The sequence below is a fragment of the Phasianus colchicus genome, chromosome 30, assembly GCF_987193195.1.
Source record: "Phasianus colchicus chromosome 30, bPhaCol1.hap1.1, whole genome shotgun sequence".
NCBI lineage: Eukaryota > Metazoa > Chordata > Aves > Galliformes > Phasianidae > Phasianus > Phasianus colchicus.
In genome coordinates this window covers 2540814-2561891 of record NC_143465.1, presented here as the reverse complement: position 1 = coordinate 2561891, position 21078 = coordinate 2540814, and the positions used below count along the sequence as shown (strand labels likewise).

At 61.3% G+C, this 21078-nt stretch overlaps 1 protein-coding gene across 1 annotated transcript in view; it reads left to right on the top strand.

The window, feature by feature from the left end:
- TRIM46 (tripartite motif containing 46) overlaps positions 1-19321 on the top strand; it is a 37981-nt gene extending 18660 nt beyond the window's left edge. The window contains exons 5-10 of the mRNA XM_090127275.1: positions 589-684; positions 799-1052; positions 3184-3305; positions 8712-9011; positions 13896-14193; positions 18913-19321. Of these exons, the coding sequence (XP_089983401.1) occupies positions 589-684; positions 799-1052; positions 3184-3305; positions 8712-9011; positions 13896-14193; positions 18913-19288 (1446 nt within the window). The 3' untranslated portion in view covers positions 19289-19321. The remainder of the gene's footprint in view (positions 1-588; positions 685-798; positions 1053-3183; positions 3306-8711; positions 9012-13895; positions 14194-18912) is intronic.
- The last annotated feature ends 1757 nt before the right edge of the window (positions 19322-21078 follow it).

Below are 21078 nucleotides of genomic sequence, written 5' to 3'. Positions count from 1 at the left end.
GTGGAATTGGGGCTGTTATGGGGTCAGGGCTGTTATGGGGTCGGGGCTGCTATGAGGTCAGGGCTGCTATGGGGTGGGAGCTGCTATGGGGTCAGGGCTGCTATGAGGTCGGGGCTGCTATGAGGTCAGGGCTGCTATGGGGTGGGCGCTGCTATGGGGTGGGCGCTGCTGTGGGGTCGGGGCTGTTATGGGGTGGGGGCTGCTATGGGGTGGGCGCTGCTATGGGGTTGGGTCTTTTATGGGGTCGGGGCTGCTATGAGGTCAGGGCTGCTATGGGGTGGGAGCTGCTATGGGGTCGGGGCTGCTATGGGGTGGGCACTGCTGTGGGGTCAGGGCTGTTATGGGGTGGGCGCTGCTATGGGGTGGGCGCTGCTGTGGGGTCAGGGCTGTTATTGGGTGGGCGCTGCTATGGGGTTGGGGCTGTTATGGGGTGGGCGCTGCTATGGGGTGGGCGCTGCTATGGGGTGGGCGCTGCTGTGGGGTCGGGGCTGCTATGGGGTCAGGGCTGTTATTGGGTGGGCGCTGCTGTGGGGTCGGTGCTGCACCGCGTGTCCGGGCTCAGCGCCTCTCCGTCCGTTTCCCTGGCAGGAGAAGCTGACGAAGAGCCTCGCCTTCATCCTGAGCAGCCAGGACGCCGTGCAGAGCCAGATCGCGGAGCTGGAGGAGACCATCAAACGCACCGAGGTGCGAGCCGGCACCCCGCACTGCCAGCTGTTGGCTTGGGGGCCGAGCCACCCCTCCTTCCCAAAAAGTGGGGAGGGGGTCGGCGGGGGGCTCTGACAGCAGGGATCCGAGCAGGAAAACGGCTGCCGGGCCAAGGAGGAGGTGGTGCAGCTGCTGCAGGGGCTGAGCGAGGCGCTGGAGGAGAAGCGGGCGGCGCTGCTGCGCGGCGTGGAGGAGAACCAGCAGGAGCGGCTGGCGCAGCTGCAGCTGCAGCTCCAGGAGCACAGAGCCATGCTGGACAATTCGGGCATGGTGGGCTACGCGCAGGAGGTGCTGAAGGAAACCGACCAGCCCTGCTTCGTGCAGGCGGCCAAGCAGCTGCACAGCAGGTTGGGGAGGGGGGGGAGAGAAGGGGGGCATCGTGGTGTGTCCGCAGCCCAGCCTGATGTACCCACATCACATCCATCCCATCCCATCCCATCCATCCCATCCATCCCATCCCATCCCATCCCATCCCATCCCATCCCATCCCATCCCATTGCATCCATCCCATCCCATTCCATCCCATTCCATCCATCGCATCCCATCCTATTGCATCCATCCCATCCCATCCCATCCCATCCCATCCCATCCCATCCCATCCCATCCCATCCCACATCCCATCCCATCCCATCCCGTCCCATCCCATCCCACCCCATCCCATCCTATTCCATCCCATCCCACTGCATCCATCTCATCCCATCCCATCCATCCCATCCCATCCCATCCCATCCCATCCCATCCCATCCCATCCCATCCCATCCCATCCCACTGCATCCATCTCATCCCATCCCATCCCATTGCATCCATCCCATCCCATCCCATCCGATCCCATCCCATCCATCCCATCCCTCCCATCCCATCCCATCCCACTGCATCCATCTCATCCCATCCCATCTATCCCATTCCATCCTATTCCATCCCATCCCATCCCATTGCATCCATCTCATCCCATCCCATCTATCCCATTCCATCCTATTCCATCCCATCCCATCCCACTGCATCCATCTCATCTCATCTCATCTCGTCCCATCCCATCCCATTCCATCCCATCCCACCCCATCCCATCCATCCCATCCCATCCATCCCATTCCATCCCATCCCATCCCATCCCATCCCATCCCATCCCATCCCATCCCATCCCATCCCATCCCATCCCATCCATCCCATCCCATCCATCCCATCCCATCCATCCCATCCCATCCCATCCCATCCCATCCCATCCCACCCCATCCATCCCATCCCATCCCATCCCATCCCATCCCATCCCATCCCATCCCATCCCATCCCATCCCATCCCATCCTATTCCATCCCATCCTGTCCCATCCCATCCTATTCCATCCCATCCCATCCCATCCCATCCCATCCCATTGCATCCACCCCATCCCATCCCATCCCATCCCATCCCATCCCATCCCATCCCATCCCATCCCATCCCATCCTATTCCATCCCATCCTGTCCCATCCCATCCTATTCCATCCCATCCCACTGCATCCATCTCATCCCATCCCATCTATCCCATCCCATCCCTTCAATCCCATTCCATCCTATTCCATCCCATCCCATCCCATTGCATCCATCGCATCCCATCCTATTGCATCCATCCCATCCCATTGCATCCATCCAATCCCATCCCATCCCATCCCATCCATCCCATCCCATCCCATCCCATCCCATCCCATCCATCCCATCCCATCCCATCCCATCCCATCCCATCCCATCCCATCCATCCCATCCCATCCCATCCCATCCCATCCCATCCCATCCCATCCCATCCCATCCCATTGCATCCATCCCGTCCCATCCCATCCTATTCCATCCCATCCCACTGCATCCATCTCATCCCATCCCTTCAATCCCATTCCATCCTATTCCATCCCATCCCATCCCATTGCATCCATCGCATCCCATCCTATTGCATCCATCCCATCCCATTGCATCCATCCAATCCCATCCCATCCCATCCCATCCATCCCATCCCATCCCATCCCATCCCACCCCATCCCATTCATTCCCATCCCATCCCATTTCGCCCCATCCATCCCATCATCCCATCCTACTCCACCCCATTCCCATTCCCACCCCATCCATCCCATCCCATCCCCCCCAATCCCAATCCCATCCTGACATCCCCCCACACCTCCCCCTATCCTGACGTCCCCCCCATCCCATCCCATCCCATCCCATCCCATTCCATCCCATCCCATCCCATCCCATCCCATCCCATCCCATCCCATCCCAACATCCCCCTTCCAATCCCATCCCATTCCAAAATCCCCCCATCCCGTCCCATCCTGACCCCCATAATCCCAATCCCACGCTGACATTTCCCCATCCCATCCCATCCCCCCCATCCCATCCCATCCCATCCCATCCATCCCATCCCAACCCCCCCGTCCCATCTCCCCCCATCCCAAAATCCTCCCACCCCCCCCCAATCCCACCCCCCCCCCTGACATCCCCCCACCCCTCCCCATAGGATCCTCAGAGCCACCGACGCCCTGCAGAGCTTTCGCCCCGCAGCCTCCTCCTCCTTCAGCCACTTCCAGCTGGACGTCAGCAGGGAGCTGAAGCTGCTCACCGACCTGGCCTTCATCAAAGGTACCCCGGCCCCACATCTCCCCCCTCAGCCCCCCCACATCACCCCATCAGGACCTGCCCCCCCCATCCCCCCATCACCCCACCAGGACCTGCCCCCCCATCACCCTACCAGGACCTGCCCCAACCCCAAATCACACGCAGCCCCATCAGGACCCACCCCACAGCAGCCCCACAGCCCCCCCTGCCCCATCCGGCCCAGGAGGGTGAGGAGGAGCGGATCTTCCCCCCCTCCCCCCCCCTCAATTTGGGGGGCAGCTGCTGCCCGGCCCCATTGGAGCATCCAGCCACGCTTTTCAGTTCTGCTTCTGCCTCTCTTTGTCCGTAGGCTGCGGCTGCTGCTGATCGTCACCGACGTCACCGAGGCAAGTCACTGCCCTGCCCCACAGCTCTCTCTGTCCCATCCCTCCATCCCCACTCCGCCCCACCCCCATCCCACCCCTCCATCCCCATCCCGCCCCATGTTCCCCATCCTCATCCACCATCCCACCCCTCCATCCCCATCCCAGCTCCTCCATCCCCATCCCACCCCTCCATCCCCATCCCGCCCCATGTTCCTCATCCTCATCCACCATCCCACCCCACCATCCCCATCCCACTCCTCCATCCCCATCCTGCCCCATCCTACCCCCATCCCACCTCCCAATCCCCATCCCGGCCCATGTTCCTCATCCTCATCCCCCATCCCACCCCCATCCAGCTCCTCCATCCCCATCCCACCCCTCCATCCCCCTCCTGCCCCATCCCATCCCCCACCCACCATCCCACCCCCATCCCACCCCTCCATCCCCATCCCACCTCCCAATCCCCATCTCACCCCATGTTCCCCATCCTCATCCCACATCCCATCCCCATCCCAGCTCCTCCATCCCCATCCCAGCTCCTCCATCCCCATCCTACCCCTGTTCCTCATCCCCATCCTGCCCCATCCCATCCTCATCCACCATCCCACCCCCATCCCACCCCTCCATTCCAATCCCACCCCTCCATCCCCATCCCAGCTCCTCCATCCCCATCCTACCCCTGTTCCTCATCCCCATCCTGCCCCATCCCATCCCCCACCCACCATCCCACCCCCATCCCACCCCTCCATCCCCATCCCACCTCCCAATCCCCATCCCGCCCCATGTTCCCCATCCTCATCCCACATCCCATCCCCATCCCAGCTCCTCCATCCCCATCCCAGCTCCTCCATCCCCATCCTACCCCTGTTCCTCATCCCCATCCTGCCCCATCCCATCCTCATCCACCATCCCACCCCCATCCCACCCCTCCATCCCCATCCCAGCTCCTCCATCCCCATCCTACCCCTGTTCCTCATCCCCATCCTGCCCCATCCCATCCCCCATCCACCATCCCACCCCCATCCCACCCCTCCATTCCAATCCCACACCTCCACCCCCATCCCACCCCTCCATCCCCATCCCGCCCCATGTTCCTCATCCTCATCCACCATCCCACTCCTCCATCCCCATCCCACTCCTCCATCCCCATCCTGCCCCATCCTACCCCCATCCCACCTCCCAATCCCCATCCCGCCCCATGTTCCTCATCCTCATCCCCCATCCCATCCCCATCCAGCTCCTCCATCCCCATCCCACCCCTCCATCCCCATCCCAGCTCCTCCATCCCCATCCCAGCTCCTCCATCCTCATCCTGCCCCATCCTATCCCCATCCCACCTCTCCATCCCCATCCCGCCCCATGTTCCCCATCCTCATCCCCCATCCCACCCCCATCCCAGCTCCTCCATCCCCATCCCAGCTCCTCCATCCCCATCCTACCCCTGTTCCTCATCCCCATCCTGCCCCATCCCATCCCCCATCCACCATCCCACCCCCATCCCACCCCTCCATTCCAATCCCACACCTCCACCCCCATCCCACCCCTCCATCCCCATCCCACCCCATGTTCCTCATCCTCATCCACCATCCCATCCCCATCCTGCCCCATCCTATCCCCATCCCACCTCTCCATCCCCATCCCACCCCTCCATCCCCATCCAGCCCCATGTTCCCCATCCACATCCTACCATCCCATCCCCATCCCAGCTCCTCCATCCCCATCCCATCCCATCCCATCCCTCCATCCCCATCCTGCTTCATCCCATCCCCACCCCTCCATCCCACCCCCATCCCTCCCCTCCATCCCCATCCTGCCCCTCCAACCCCATCCTACCCCGCCATCCCATCCCCATCCAGCTCTTTTACCCCCATCCCACCCCTCCATCCCCATCCTGCTCCATGTTCCCCATCCTCATCCACCATCCCACCCCCATCCCACCCCCTCCACTCCAATCCCACACCTCCATCCCCATCCTGCCCCATGTTCCCCATCCTCATCCACCATCCCATCCCCATCCTGCCCCATCCCATCCCCATCCCCATCCAGCTCCTCCACCCCCATCCCACCCCTCCACCCCCATCCTACCCCTCCAACCCCATCCTACCCCACCATCCCATCCACCATCCCACCCCCATCCCATCCTACCCCATGTTCCCCATTCACCATCCCATCCCCATCCCACCCCTCCATCCCCATCCTGCTCCATCCCATCCCCACCCCTCCATCCCATTCCCATCCCACTTCTCCAACCCCATCCTACCCCGCCATCCCATCCCCATCCAGCTCTTTTACCCCCATCCCACCCCTCCATCCCCATCCTGCCCCACGTTCCCCATCCTGCCCCACGTTCCCCATCCTACCCCACCATCCCCATCCCACCCCTCCAACCCCATCTTACCCCACCATCCCACCCCCATCCCAGCTCTTCCACCCCCATCCCACCCCTCCATCCCCATCCCGCCCCATGTTCCCCATCCACCATCCCATTCCCATCCCACCCCTCCAACCCCATCCTACCCCGCCATCCCATCCCCATCCAGCTCTTCCAACCCCATCCCACCCCTCCATCCCCATCCTGCCCCATGTTCCCCATCCTACCCCACCATCCCCATCCTGCCCTTCCAACCCCATCTTACCCCCCCATCCCACCCCCATCCCAGCTCCTCCACCCCCATCCCACCCCTCCATCCCCATCCTACCCCATGTTCCCCATTGCCATCCACCATCCCATCCCCATCCAGCCCCTCCATCCCTGTCCTCCTCCTCCATTCCCCATCCCACCCCTCCATCCCATCCCTGTCCTGCCCCTCCATCCCATCCCATTCCATCCCCTCCCATCCCATCCCATCCCATCCCATCCCTGTCCTGCCCCTCCATCCCATCCCATCCCATCCCATTCCATCCCCTCCCATCCCATCCCATCCCATCCCATCCCATCCCATCCCATCCCATCCCATCCCATCCCATCCCATCCCATCCCTGTCCTGCCCCTCCATCCCATCCCATCCCATCCCATCCCATTCCATCCCCTCCCATCCCATCCCATCCCTGTCCTGCTCCTCCATCCCATCCCATCCTGCCCCAGCATCCCAACCTTTCTTTCCCCTCCATTCCTGTTCTGCTCCTCTATCCCCCATCCCCATCCCATCCCATCCCATCCCATCCCATCCCATTTCTGTCCTGCTCCCATCCCATCCCATCCCTGTCCTGTTCCCATCCCATCGCCATCCCCATCCCCATTTCCATCCCCATCCCCATCCCCATCCCCATCCCATCCCATCCCATCCCATCCCATCCCATCCCATCCATCCCATCCCATCCCATCCCATCCATCCCATCCCATCCCATCCCATCCCATCCCATCCCATCCCATCCCATCCCATCCCATCCCATCCCATCCCATCCCATCCCCTCCCCTCCCCTCCCCTCCCCTCCCCTCCCCTCCCCTCCCATTCCATCCCATCCCATCCCATCCCACCCCATCCCTGTCCTGCTCCCATCCCATCCCTCCCCTCCATCCCACCCCCATCCCCCCTCCCACCCCCCAGCACACTCTGTGCCCTCAGCCCCCCCATCTGCAGCCCCCCTCCCCTCCTCACCCCATTTCTGCCTCTCCATCCCCCCCCATCCTCTCCCCCCCGCCTCCAATTCCCGACGCCTTCACCCCACTCCTCCATGCCCTCCTCCTCCTCTCCCTGTCTCCATTTCTCTCTTTCTCTCTCTGCCCCCCCCGACTTGCACTCAGCCCACCCCGGAGCCTCGCAGCAGCCGACCCCTCTGTGTCCCCCCCCCCAAATCTCTCCCCAAAACGATCTCCGCAATCAGATTTCCCCTTTAGGTCGTCCGTCCGTCCGTCCGTCCGGATCTCCCCCTCCATCCATCCGGATTTGGGACGGGGATCCGATATCCTAACACCCCCCTTCCCCTTCCCCTTCCCCTTCCCCTTCCCCTTCCCCTTCCCCTTCCCCTTCCCCTTCCCCTTCCCCTTCCCCTTCCTCTCCCCTTCCCTTTTCCCTTCCCTTTTCCCTTTTCCCTTCCCTTTTCCCTCCCTTTTCCCTTTTCCCTTTTCCCTTTTCCCTTTTCCCTTTTCCCTCCCCTTTTCCCTCCCTTCCCCTCCCCCTCCTCTCCTCTTTTCCCCTCCTCTTTTCCCCTCCCCTCCACTTCCCTTCCCTTCCCTTCCCTCCCCTTTTCCCCCCCTTCCCCTTCCCCTTCCCCTTCCCCTTCCCCTTCCCCTTCCCCTTCCCCTTCCCCTTCCCCTTCCCCTTCCCCTTCCTCTCCCCTTCCCTTTTCTCTTCCCTTTTCCCTTCCCTTTTCCCTTTTCCCTTCCCTTTTCCCTCCCTTTTCCCTTCCCTTTTCCCTTTTCCCTTTTCCCTTTTCCCTTCCCTTTTCCCTTTTCCCTTTTCCCTCTTCCCTCCCTCTTCCCTCCCTTTTCCCTCCCCTTTTCCCCTTTTCCCCTTTTCCCCTTTTCCCCTTTCCCCTTTTCCCCTTCCCTTCCCTTCCCTTTTCCCTTTTCCCTTTTCCCTTTTCCCTTTTCCCTTTTCCCTTTTCCCTTTTCCCTTTTCCCTTTTCCCTCCTCTTTTCCCTCCCTTCCCCTCCCCTCCTCTCCTCTTTTCCCCTCCTCTTTTCCCCTCCCCTCCACTTCCCTTCCCTTCCCTCCCCTTTTCCCCTCCCTTCCCCTTCCCCCTCCCCTTTCACCCTTCCCCTTCCCCTTCTCCTCCTCTTTTCCCCTCCTCTTTTCCCCTCCCCTCCACTTCCCTTCCCTCCCCTTTCCCCTTCCCCTTCCCCTCCCCTCCCCTTTTCCCCTTCCCTCCCCTTTTCCCCTTCCTCTTCCCCTCCCCTCCTCTTTCCCCTCCTTCCCCTTCCCCTTCCCCTTCCCCTTCCCCTTCTTCTCCCCTCCCCTCCCCTTCTCCTTCCCTCCCCTTTTTCCCTTCCCCTTCCCCTCCCCTCCTCTTTTCCCCTCCCTCCCCTTCCCCTTCCCCTTCCCCTTCTCCTCCCCTCCCCTCCCCTCCCCTCCCCTCCCCTTTCCCCCTCCCCCCCCCCTTTTTTCCACCCTTTATCCCCGCAGCCCCCGAAGCTCCGGTCATCGACACCCAACGCACTTACGCTTACGATCAAATCTTCCTGTGCTGGCGGCTGCCTCAGCATTCCCCCCCCGCGTGGCATTACAGCGTGGAATATCGCAAAACCGACCCCAAAAGCAAAGGTTTGAAGCTGTGGCAGAGGAGGGAGGAGGTGCGGGGCAGCAGCGCCGTTTTGGAGGATCCCGACACCGACAGCGTTTACGTGCTGAGGGTGCGGGGCTGCAATAAAGCCGGCTACGGGGATTACAGCGAGGATATCTACCTGCACACCCCCCCAGCGCCAGGTCCGGGGGGGGGGGGGGGATTTGGGGGGGGGAGGGGCTTTGGGGGGGGGCTGGGGGGGTTTGGGGGGGGGTCTGGGGGGGTTTAGGGGGGGCTTTGGGGGGGAAATGGGGGGGATGGGGGGCTTTGGAGGGGGATGGGGGAGGGATTGGGGGGCTTTGGGGGGGTCTGGGGGGGTTTAGGGGGGTCTGGGGGGGGTCTGGGGGGGGTTGGGGGGTTTTAGGGGGGGCTGGGGGAGGGATTGGGGGGGTCTGGGGGGGGTCTGGGGGGGGTTTGGGGGAGTTTGGGGGGGGAAGGGGGGCTTTGGAGGAGGATGGGGGAGGGATTGGGGGGCTTTGGGGGGGTCTGGGGGGGTTTAGGGGGGGCTTTGGGGGGGAAATGGGGGGGATGGGGGGCTTTGGAGGGGGATGGGGGAGGGATTGGGGGGCTTTGGGGGGGTCTGGGGGTTCTAGGGGGGTTTAGGGGGGGCTTTGGGGGGTTTGGGGGGGGAAGGGGGGCTTTGGAGGGGGATGGGGGAGGGATTGGGGGGCTTTGGGGGGGTCTGGGGGGTCTGGGAGGGTTTAGGGGGGTCTGGGGGGGGTCTGGGGGGGGTTGGGGGGTTTTAGGGGGGGCTGGGGGAATTGGGGGGGTCTGGGGGGGGTCTGGGGGGGGTTTGGGGGAGTTTGGGGGGGGAAGGGGGGCTTTGGAGGAGGATGGGGGAGGGATTGGGGGGCTTTGGGGGGGTCTGGGGGGGTTTAGGGGGGGCTTTGGGGGGGAAATGGGGGCGATGGGGGGCTTTGGAGGGGGATGGGGGAGGGATTGGGGGGCTTTGGGGGGGTCTGGGGGGATTTGGAGGGGGGATGGGGGGGTTGGGAGGGTTTAGGGGGGGCTTTGGGGGGGTCTGGGGGGGTTTAGGGGGGGCTTTGGGGGAGTTTGGGGGTGGAAGGGGGGCTTTGGAGGGGGTCTGGGGAGGTTTAGGGGGGGCTTTGGGGGGTTTGGGGCGGGGAAGGGGGGCTTTGGAGGAGAATGGGGGAGGGATTGGGGGGCTTTGGGGGGGTCTGGAGGGGTTTGGGGGGGTTTAGGGGGGGCTTTGGGGGGGGGAAGGGGGGCTTTGGAGGAGGATGGGGGAGGGATTGGGGGGCTTTGGGGGGGTCTGGGGGCTCTGGGGGGGGTCTGGGGGGGTTTAGGGGGGACTTTGGGGGGTTTGGGGGTGGAAGGGGGGCTTTGGAGGGGGTCTGGGGGGGTTTAGGGGGGGCTTTGGGGGAGTTTGGGGGCGGAAGGGGGGCTTTGGGAGAGTCTGGGGCGGTTTGGGGGGTTTAGGGGGGACCTTGGGGGGCTTTGGGGGGGTCAGGGGGGACTTTGGGGGGGTTTAAGGGGGGCTTTGGGGGGAGTGGGGGGGTTTAGGGGGGGCTTTGGGGGAGTTTGGGGGGGGAATGGGGGGGTTTGGGGGGTTAGGGGGGGCTTTGGAGGGGGATGGGGGAGGGATTGGGGGGCTTTGGGGGGGTCTGGGGGGATTTGGAGGGGGGATGGGGGGGGTTGGGAGGGTTTAGGGGGGGCTTTGGGGGGGTCTGGGGGGGTTTAGGGGGGGCTTTGGGGGAGTTTGGGGGTGGAAGGGGGGCTTTGGAGGGGGATGGGGAAGGGATTGGGGGGCTTTGGGGGGGTCTGGGGGGGCTTAGGGGCAGCTTAGGGGGGTTTAGGGGGGCTTCGGGGGGTTTGGGGGGGGAAGGGGGGCTTTGGAAGAGGATGGGGGAGGGATTGGGGGGCTTTGGGGGGGTCTGGGGGGTCTGGGGGGGGTCTGGGGGGCTTTGGAAGGGGGCTTTGGGGGGTTTGGGGGGGGAAGGGGGGCTTTGGAGGAGAATGGGGAAGGGATTGGGGGGCTTTGGGGGGGTCTGGAGGGGTTTGGGGGGGGGATGGGGGAGGGATTGGGGGGCTTTGGGGGGGTCTGGGGGGATTTGGAGGGGGAATGGGGGGGTTGGGAGGGTTTAGGGGGGGTTTTGGGGGGTTTGGGGGGGGTCTGGGGGGTGTTTGGGGGATTTGGGGGGGGGAAGGGGGGCTTTGGAGGAGGATGAGGAAGGGATTGGGGGGGTTTAGGGGGGGCTTTGGGGGGTTTGGGGGGGGAAGGGGGGGCTATGGGGGGGTCTGGGGGGACTTTGGGGGGGTTTAGGGGGGGCTTTGGGGGGGATGGGGGGCTTTGGTGGGGGCTTGGGGGAGGGTTGGGGGGGTTGGGGGGTTTTAGGGGGGCCTGGGGAAGGGATTTGGGGGAGGGGCTTTGGGGGGGGTCTGGGGGGGTTCTGGGGGGTTTGGGGGGGGGAAGGGGGGCTTTGGAGGAGGATGGGGGAGGGATTGGGGGGCTTTGGGGGGGGTCTGGGAGGATTTGGAGGGGGGATGGGGGGGTTGGGAGGGTTTAGGGGGGGCTTTGGGGGGGTTTGAGGGAGGTCTGTGGGGGATGGGGGCTTTAGGGGGAGCTTTGGGGGGGTCTGGGGGGGGTTGGGGGAGTTTGGGGGGGGAAGGGAGGCTTTGGAGGAGGATGGGGGAGGGATTGGGGGGCTTTGGGGGGCTTTGGGGGGTTTGGGGGGGGAAGGGGGGCTTTGGAGGAGGATGGGGGAGGGATTGGGGGGTTTGTGGGGGTCTGGGGGGATTTGGAGGAGGGATGGGGGGGTTGGGAGGGTTTAGGGGGTCTTTGGGGGGGTTTGAGGGAGGTTTGGGGGGGGTGGGGGCTTTAGGGGGAGCTTTGGGGGGGTCTGGGGGGGGGTTGGGGGAGTTTGTGGGGGGAAGGGGGGCTTTGGAGGAGGATGGGGGAGGGATTGGGGGGCTTTGGGGGGGTCTGGGGGGTCTGGGGGGGGTCTGGGGGGGTTTAGGGGGGGCTTTGGGGGGTTTGGGGGGGGAAGGGTTGGCTTTGGGGGTGTCTGGGGGAACTTTGGGGGGGTTTAGGGGGGGCTTTGGGGGGGGGCTGGGGGGGATTGGGAGGGTTTAGGGGGCTGGCCATCAGTAAGGACCAGCAGATGCCCAAAAGCACGACCCAAAGCACAGCTCCTCCTTCCTCCTCCTCCTCCTCCTCCTTCTCCTCCTCCATCCTCTGAGCATCCCTGTGCCCCCCAGGACCCCTCCCCTTCACATGGGCACCAGGTCACAGCAGAGGGGCTCAGCTCCCCTCACCCCAACGTCTGAGCATCCCTGCATCCCCCAGGACCCCTCCTCTCCCCCCATGTCCAGGATGCCACCCTTCACATGGGCACCAGGTCACATCAAAGGGGCTCAGCTCCCCCCATCCCCCATTCCCACATCACTGTCCCCCTCCTTCCTCCTCCTCCTCCTCCTCCTCCATCCTCTGAGCATCCCTGCATCCCCCAGGACCCCTCCTCTCCCCCCATGTGCCAGATGCCACCCTTCACATGGGCACCAGGACTCAGCAGAGGGGCTCAGCTCCCCCCATCCCCCATTCCCACATCACAGCTCTCACCATCCCCCTCCTCCCTCCTCCTCCTCATCCTCCATCCTCTGAGCATCCCTGCACCCCTTAGGACCCCTCCCCTACTTCCATATGCAGGATGCCACCCTACAGATGGGTACCAGGTCACATCAAAGGGGCTCAGCTCCCCCCATCCCCCACCCCCATCACATCTCTCACCACCCCCTCCCTCCTTTCCCCCCCTCCTCATTGCAGTCCTCAATTTCTTCCTGGACAACCGCTGGGGTTTCAATCGGGACCGGCTGGCCATCAGTAAGGACCAGCAGATGCCCAAAAGCACGACCCAAAGCACAGCTCCTCCTTCCTCCTCCTCCTCCTCCTCCTCCTCCTCCTCCTCCTCCTCCTCCTCCATCCTCTGAGCATCCCTGCACCCCTTAGGACCCCTCCCCTACCTCCATATGCAGGATGCCACCCTACAAATGGGCAAAAGGGGGCTCAGCTCCCCCTACCCCCATTCCCACATCACTGTCCTCCTCCTTCCTCCTCCTCCTCCTCCATCCTCTGAGCATCCCTGTGCTCCTTAGGACCCCTCCCCTACTTCTATATGCAGGATGCCACCCTACAGATGGGTACCAGGTCACATCAAAGGGGCTCAGCTCCCCCCACCCCCATTCCCACATCACATCTCTCACTGTCCCCCTCCTCCTCCTCCTCCTCCTGCTCCTCCTCCTCCTCCAACCTCTGAGCATCCCTGCATCCCCCAGGACCCCTCCTCTCCCCCCATGTTCAGGATGCCACCCTACAGATGGGTACCAGGTCACAGCAGAGGGGCTCCACTCCCCCCACCCCCCATTCCCACATCACTGTCCCCCTCCTTCCTCCTCCTCCTCCTCCTCCATCCTCTGAGCATCCCTGCGCCCCTTAGGACCCCTCCCCTACCTCCACGTACCAGATGCCACCCTACAGATGGGCAAAAGGGGGCTCAGCAGAGGGGCTCAGCTCCCCCACCCCCATCACATCTCTCACCACCCCGTTCCCCCCCCCCTCCTCATTGCAGTCCTCAATTTCTTCCTGGACAACCGCTGGGGTTTCAATCGGGACCGGCTGGCCATCAGTAAGGACCAGCAGATGCCAAAAAGCACGACCCAAAGCACAGCTCCTCCTTCCTCCTCCTCCTCCTCCTCCATCCTCTGAGCATCCCTGCATCCCCCAGGACCCCTCCCCTACCTCCATATGCAGGATGCCACCCTACAAATGGGCAAAAGGGGGCTCAGCTCCCCCCACCCCCATTCCCACATCACTGTCCTCCTCCTTCCTCCTCCTCCTCCTCCATCCTCTGAGCATCCCTGTGCTCCTTAGGACCCCTCCCCTACTTCTATATGCAGGATGCCACCCTACAGATGGGTACCAGGTCACATCAAAGGGGCTCAGCTCCCCCCATCCCCCATTCCCACATCACATCTCTCACCACCCCCTTCCCCCCCCCTCCTCATTGCAGTCCTCAATTTCTTCCTGGACAACCGCTGGGGTTTCAATCGGGACCGGCTGGCCATCAGTAAGGACCAGCGCGCGGTGCGCAGCGTGCCGGGGGTCCCGATGCTTTTTGCTGCCGAAAGGCTGCTGAGCAGCTGCCACCTCTCCGTCGAGGTGGTGATCGGAGACGTGGCCGTGACGCAGGGCAGGAGCTACTGGGCCTGCTGCGTGGATCCCAGCTCCTACCTGGTTAAGGTGGGAGTGGGGCTGGAGAGTAAATTGCAGGAGTGGTTCCAGGCACCGCAGGATGTGGTCAGCCCGAGGTGAGGGGGGGTTTGGGGGGGTGGGGAGGTGGGATGTGGAAATGTGGAGATGTGGGAAGGTGGGAAGGTGGGGTCTGGAAACATGGGAAGGTGGAAATGTGGAAATGTGGGAACATGGGAACGTGGGAACATGGAAAGGGAACATGGGAACGTGGAAACGTGGGAACATGGGAACGTGGGAACATGGAAAGGGAACATGGAAATGTGGGAACATGGGAACGTGGGAACATGGAAATGTGGGAACATGGGGTCTGGAAACATGGGAACGTGGAAACGTGGAAATGTGGGAACATGGGAACATGGAAATGTGGAAATATGGGAACATGGGAACGTGGGAACGTGGAAACAACGAAACATGGGAACATGGAAAGGGAACATGGGAACGTGGAAATATGGGATCATGAAAACATGGAAATGTGGGAACATGGGGTCTGGAAACATGGGAACGTGGAAACGTGGAAATGTGGGAACATGGGAACGTGGAAATGTGGGAACGTGGAAATGTGGGAACATGGGAACATGGGGTCTGGAAACATGGGAAGGTGGAAATGTGGAAATGTGGGAACATGGGAACGTGGGAACATGGAAAGGGAACATGGAAATGTGGGAACATGGGAACATGGGAACATGGAAAGGGAACATGGGAACATGGGAACATAGAAAGGGAACATGGAAATGTGGGAACATGGGAACATGGGAACATGGGAACATAGAAAGGGAACATGGAAATGTGGGAACATGGGAACATGGGAACATGGGAACGTGGAAATATGGGATCATGGGAACATGGAAATGTGGGAACATGGGGTCTGGAAACATGGGAACGTGGAAATGTGGGAACATGGGAACGTGGGAACGTGGAAACAACGAAACATGGGAACATGGGAACATGGAAAGGGAACATGGGAACGTGGAAATATGGGATCATGAAAACATGGAAATGTGGGAACATGGGGTCTGGAAACATGGGAACGTGGAAACGTGGAAATGTGGGAACATGGGAATGTGGGAACATGGGAACGTGGAAATGTGGGAACGTGGGAACATGGGATCATGGGAACATGGAAACATGGGAATGTGGGAACGTGGGAACATGGGAACGTGGAAATATGGGATCATGGGAACATGGGAACATGGGAATGTGGGAACGTGGGAATGTGGGAACATGGGAACGTGGAAATATGGGATCATGGGAACATGGAAATGTGGGAATGTGGAAATGTGGGAACATGGGAACATGGAAAGGGAACATGGGAACGTGGAAACGTGGGAACGTGGGAACATGGAAAGGGAACATGGGAACGTGGGAATGTGGGAACATGGGGTCTGGAAACATGGGAACGTGGAAATATGGGATCATGGGAACATGGAAATGTGGGAACGTGGGAACGTGGGAACATGGAAAGGGAACATGGGAACATGGGAACATGGAAAGGGAACATGGGAACGTGAAAATGTGGGAACGTGGGAACATGGGAACGTGGGAACGTGGGGTCTGGAAACATGGGAACATGGAAACGTGGAATTGTGGGAACATGGGAACATGGGAACATGGAAAGGGAACATGGGAACGTGGAAACATGGAAATGTGGGAACATGGGAACATGGGGTCATGGAAATGTGGGAACATGGGGTCAGGAAACATGGGAACATGGAAATGTGGGAACATGGGAACGTGGGAACATGGAAACGTGGGAACATGGGAACATGGGAACATCAGAACATGGGAACATGGGAACGTGGGAACATGGAAACGTGGGAACATGGGAACATGGGGTCATGGAAACATGGGGACGTGGGAATATGGAAACATGGGAACATGGGATCTGGAAACATAGGAACATGGAAACGTGGAAATGTGGGAATATGGAAACATGGGAACATGGGAGTATGGGAACATGGGGTCATGGAAACGTGGGAACATGGAAATGTGGGAACATGGAAATGTGGGAACATGGGGTCATGGAAACATGGGAACATGGGAACATGGAAATATGGGGTCATGGAAACATGGAAATGTGGGAAGGTGGAAATGTGGGAACATGGAAACATCAGAACATGGGAACATGGGGACGTGGGAACATGGAAACGTGGGAACATGGGAACATGGAAATGTGGGAATGTGGAAATGTGGGAACATGGGATTTTGGGATTATGGGGTCATGGGAACATGGAAACGTGGGACGTGGAAACGTGGGAACCCCAGAGACCCCCAGAGACCCCCAGAAACTATAGGGACTCAAAGAGGGACCTATAGGGATACATAGAGACCCCATAGGGACCCATAGAGGCACATAGGGACCCACAAGGACCCTATAGGGACTCAAAGACGGACCCATAGGGACCCATAGAGACCCCATAGGGACCCACAAGGACCCTATAGGGACCCAAAGAGGAACCCATAGGGACCCATAGAGACCCCATAGAGACCCATAGGGACCCATAGAGACCTTATAGGGACTCAAAGAGGAACCCATAGGGACCCATAGAGACCCCATAGGGACCCATAGAGACCCCATAGGAACCCACAGGGACCCAAAGAGGGACCCATAGGGACCCATAGAGACCCCATAGGGACCCCCAGAGACCCCCAGGGACCCCCAGAAACCTATACGAACTCAAAGAGGGACCCATAGGAACCCATAGAGACCCCATAGGGACCCATAGAGACCCCATAGGGACCCATGGAGACCCCATAGGGACCCATAAGGACCCCCAGAAAACTGTAGGGATTCAAAGAGGGACGCATAGAGACACATAGAGACCCCATAGGGACCCATAAGGACCCTATAGGGATTCAAAGAGGGACCCATAGGGACCCATAGAGACCCATAGGGACCCACAAGGACCCCACAGGGACCCAAAGAGGGACTCAAAGAGGAACCCATTGGGACCCATAGAGACCCCATAGAGACCCATAGGGACCCATAGAGACCCATAGAGACCCTATAGGGACCCAAAGTGGGACCCATAGGGACCCATAGGGACCCATAGAGACCCCATAGGGACCCATAAGGACCCCCAGGGACCCCCAGAAACCTATAGGAACTCAAAGAGGGACCCATAGGGACCCATAGAGACCCCATAGAGACCCCATAGGAACCCACAAGGACCCTATAGGGACCCAAAGAGGGACTCAAAGAGGAACTCATAGGGACCCATAGAGACCCCATAGAGACCCATAGGGACCCATAGAGACCCCATAGGGACCCATAAGGACCCCCAGGGACCCTCAGAAACCTATAGGAACTCAAAGAGGGACCCATAGAGACCCCATAGAAACCCATAGGAACCCACAAGGACCCTATAGGGACCCAAAGTGGGACCCATAGGGATACATAGAGACCCCATAGGGACCCATAGGGACCCATAGAGACCCCATAGGGACCCACAAGGACCCCACAGGGACCCAAAGAGGGACCCATAGGGACCCATAGAGACCCCATAGAGACCCATAGGGACCCATAGAGACCCATAGGAACCCACAAGGACCCCATAGGGACCCACAAGGACCCCACAAGGACCCAAAGAGGGACCCATAGGGACCCATAGAGACCCCATAGAGACCCATAGGGACCCTATAGGGACCCAAAGAGGAACCCATAGGGACCCATAGAGACCCCATAGAGACCCATAGAGACCCATAGAGACCCTATAGGGACCCAAAGTGGGACCCATAGGGACCCATAGAGACCCCATAAGGACCCCCAGGGACCCCCAGAAACCTATAGGAACTCAAAGAGGGACCCATAGGGACCCATAGAGACCCCATAGGGACCCATAAGGACCCCCAGGGACCCCCAGAAACCTATAGGGAGTCAAAGAGGGACCCATAGGGACCCACAGAGACCCCATAGGAAACCACAAAGACCCCACAGGGACCCAAAGTGGGACCCATAGGGATACATAGAGACCCCATAGGGACCCATAGGGACCCCATAGAGACCCCATAGGAACCCACAAGGACCCCACAGGGACCCAAAGAGGGACCCATAGGGACCCATAGAGACCCCATAGAGACCCATAGGGACCCATAGAGACCCTATAGGGAGTCTAAGAGGGACCCATAGGGACCCATAGAGACCCATAGGAACCCACAAGGACCCCATAGGGACCCACAAGGACCCCACAAGGATCCAAAGAGGGACCCATAGGGACCCATAGAGTCCCCATAGAGACCCATAGGGACCCATAGAGACCCATAGGGACCCATAGAGACCCATAGAGACCCTATAGGGACCCAAAGTGGGACCCATAGGGACCTATAGAGACCCCATAGGGACCCACAAGGACCCCACAGGGACCCAAAGAGGAACCCATAGGGACCCATAGAGACCCCATAGAGACCCCATAGGGACCCATAGAGACCCCACAGGGACCCAAAGAGGAACCCATAGGGACCCATAGAGACCCCATAAGGACCCCCAGGGACCCCCAGAAACCTATAGGAACTCAAAGAGGGACCCATAGGGACCCATAGAGACCCCATAGGGACCCATAAGGACCCCCAGGGACCCCCAGAAACCTATAGGGAGTCAAAGAGGGACCCATAGGGACCCATAGAGACCCCATAGAGACCCCATAGGGACCCATAGAGACCCCATAGGGACCCACAGAGACCCCATAGGAACCCACAAAGACCCCACAGGGACCCAAAGAGGAACCCATAGAGACCCCCACACCCCCCCCATATACAATCCCTCCCCCCCCCCATTCCAGATACGACCCCGACAGCGGCCACGACAGCGGAGCCGAAGACACGACAGTGGAATCCCCCCCCCCTTACGCTTTCCTAACCATCGGGATGGGCAAAATCCTATTACCCCACGGGACGGCCGTCGCCCCCCGAGACCCCAACGGTTGTACGGCTCCGTTACCCCCCCGTTTGGGGATTTGCCTGGACTACGAACAGGGCAGGGTGAGATTTTATGACGCCGTGTCGTTCCGGGAGCTTTGCGAATGTGGGGTCGATTGTTCGGGTCCCGTCTGTCCCGCTTTCTGTTTTATTGGGGGGGGGGCTCTGCAGCTGCAGGAGTTGGTGGCCGGCAGGCAGGAACGCAAAGTCACCATCGGAGGCTTCACGAAGATGGACTGAGGGACCCCCCCCCCCTCCCCACCGCCCCCAAATCCCACCCCACCCCCCACCGCAACCCACCCACCCAATATCTGTAATGAGGGGGTCTGTGCCCACCCCATCTGTAAGAAGGGGGTCTGTGCCCACCCCCCACCCATGATGAGGGGGTCTGTGCCCCCCCCACCCGTAATGAGGGGGTCTGTGCCCCCCCAACCCCAGTATGAGGGTCTGTGCCCCCCCCACCCGTAATGAGGGGGTCTGTGCCCCCCCAACGCCAATATGAGGGTCTGTGCCCCCCCAACCCCAATATGAGGGTCTGTGCCCCCCCAAACCCCAGTATGACGGTCTGTGCCCCCCCCACACATAATGAGGGGGTCTGTGCCCCCCCAACCCCAGTATGAGGGTCTGTGCCCCCCCCAATCCGTAATAAGGGGGTTTGTGCCCCCCCCATCTGTAAGAAGGGGGTCTGTGCCCACCCCCCACCCATGATGAGGGGGTCTGTGCCCCCCCCCCAGTATGACGGTCTGTGCCCCCCCCACACATAATGAGGGGGTCTGTGCCCCCCCAACCCCAGTATGAGGGTCTGTGCCCCCCCCCCACACATAATGAGGGAGTCTGTGCCCCCCCCCACCCATGATGAGGGGGTCTGTGCCCCACCAACTCCAGTATGAGGGTCTGTGCCCCCCCCCCACATAATGAGGGGGTCTGTGTCCACCCCATCTGTAATAAGGGGGTCTGTGCCCACCCCCACCCATGATGAGGGGGTCTGTGCCCCCCCCACACATAATGAGGGGGTCTGTGCCCCCCCAACCCCAATATGAGGGTCTGTGCCCCCCCAATCCATAATAAGGAGGTCTTTGCCCCCTCCCCCATCTGTGCCCCCCTGATACGGGGGTCTGTGCCCCCCCCTCATATCAGGGTCTGTGCCCCCCCCAATACGGGGGTCTATGCCCCCCCCTCATATAGGGGTCTTCACCCCCCCCCCCCATCTTTGCTCCTCCCAATACGGGGGTCTGTGCCCCCCCCTCATATAGGAGTCTGTGCCCCCCCCCTCATATAGGGGTCTTCGCCCCCCCCCCATCTTTGCCCCCCCAATACGGGGGTCTGTGCCCCCCCCTCATATAGGGGTCTTTGCCCCCTCCCCCATCTTTACCCCTCCCCAATACGGGGGTCTGTGCCCCCCCCTCATATAGGGGTCTTTGCCCCCTCCCCCATCTTTACCCCTCCCCAATACGGGGGTCTGTGCCCCCCCCTCATATCGGGGTCTGTGCCCCCCTCCATATGGGGGTCTTCGCCCCCCCCCCATCTTTTCCCCCCCCCAATACGGGGGTCTGTGCCCCCCCCTCATATAGGAGTCTGTGCCCCCCCCCTCATATAGGGGTCTTTGCTCCCCCCCCCCATCTTTGCCCCTCCAATACGGGGGTCTGTGCCCCCCCCACTATGGGGGTCTGTGCCCCCCCCTCATATCGGGGTCTGTGCCCCCCTCCATATGGGGGTCTTCGCCCCCCCCCATCTTTGCCCCCCCCATTACGGGGGTCTGTGCCCCCCCCTCATATCGGGGCCTGTGCCCCCCTCCATATGGGGGTCTTCGCCCCCCCCCCCAACTTTGCCCCCCCAATACGGGGGTCTGTGCCCCCCCCTCATATAGGAGTCTGTGCCCCCCCCCTCATATAGGGGTCTTCGCCCCCCCCCATCTTTGCCACCCCCATTACGGGGGTCTGTGCCCCCCCCTCATATAGGGGTCTTTGCCCCCTCCCCCATCTTTGCCCCCCCCATTACGGGGGTCTGTGCCCCCCCCTCATATAGGGGTC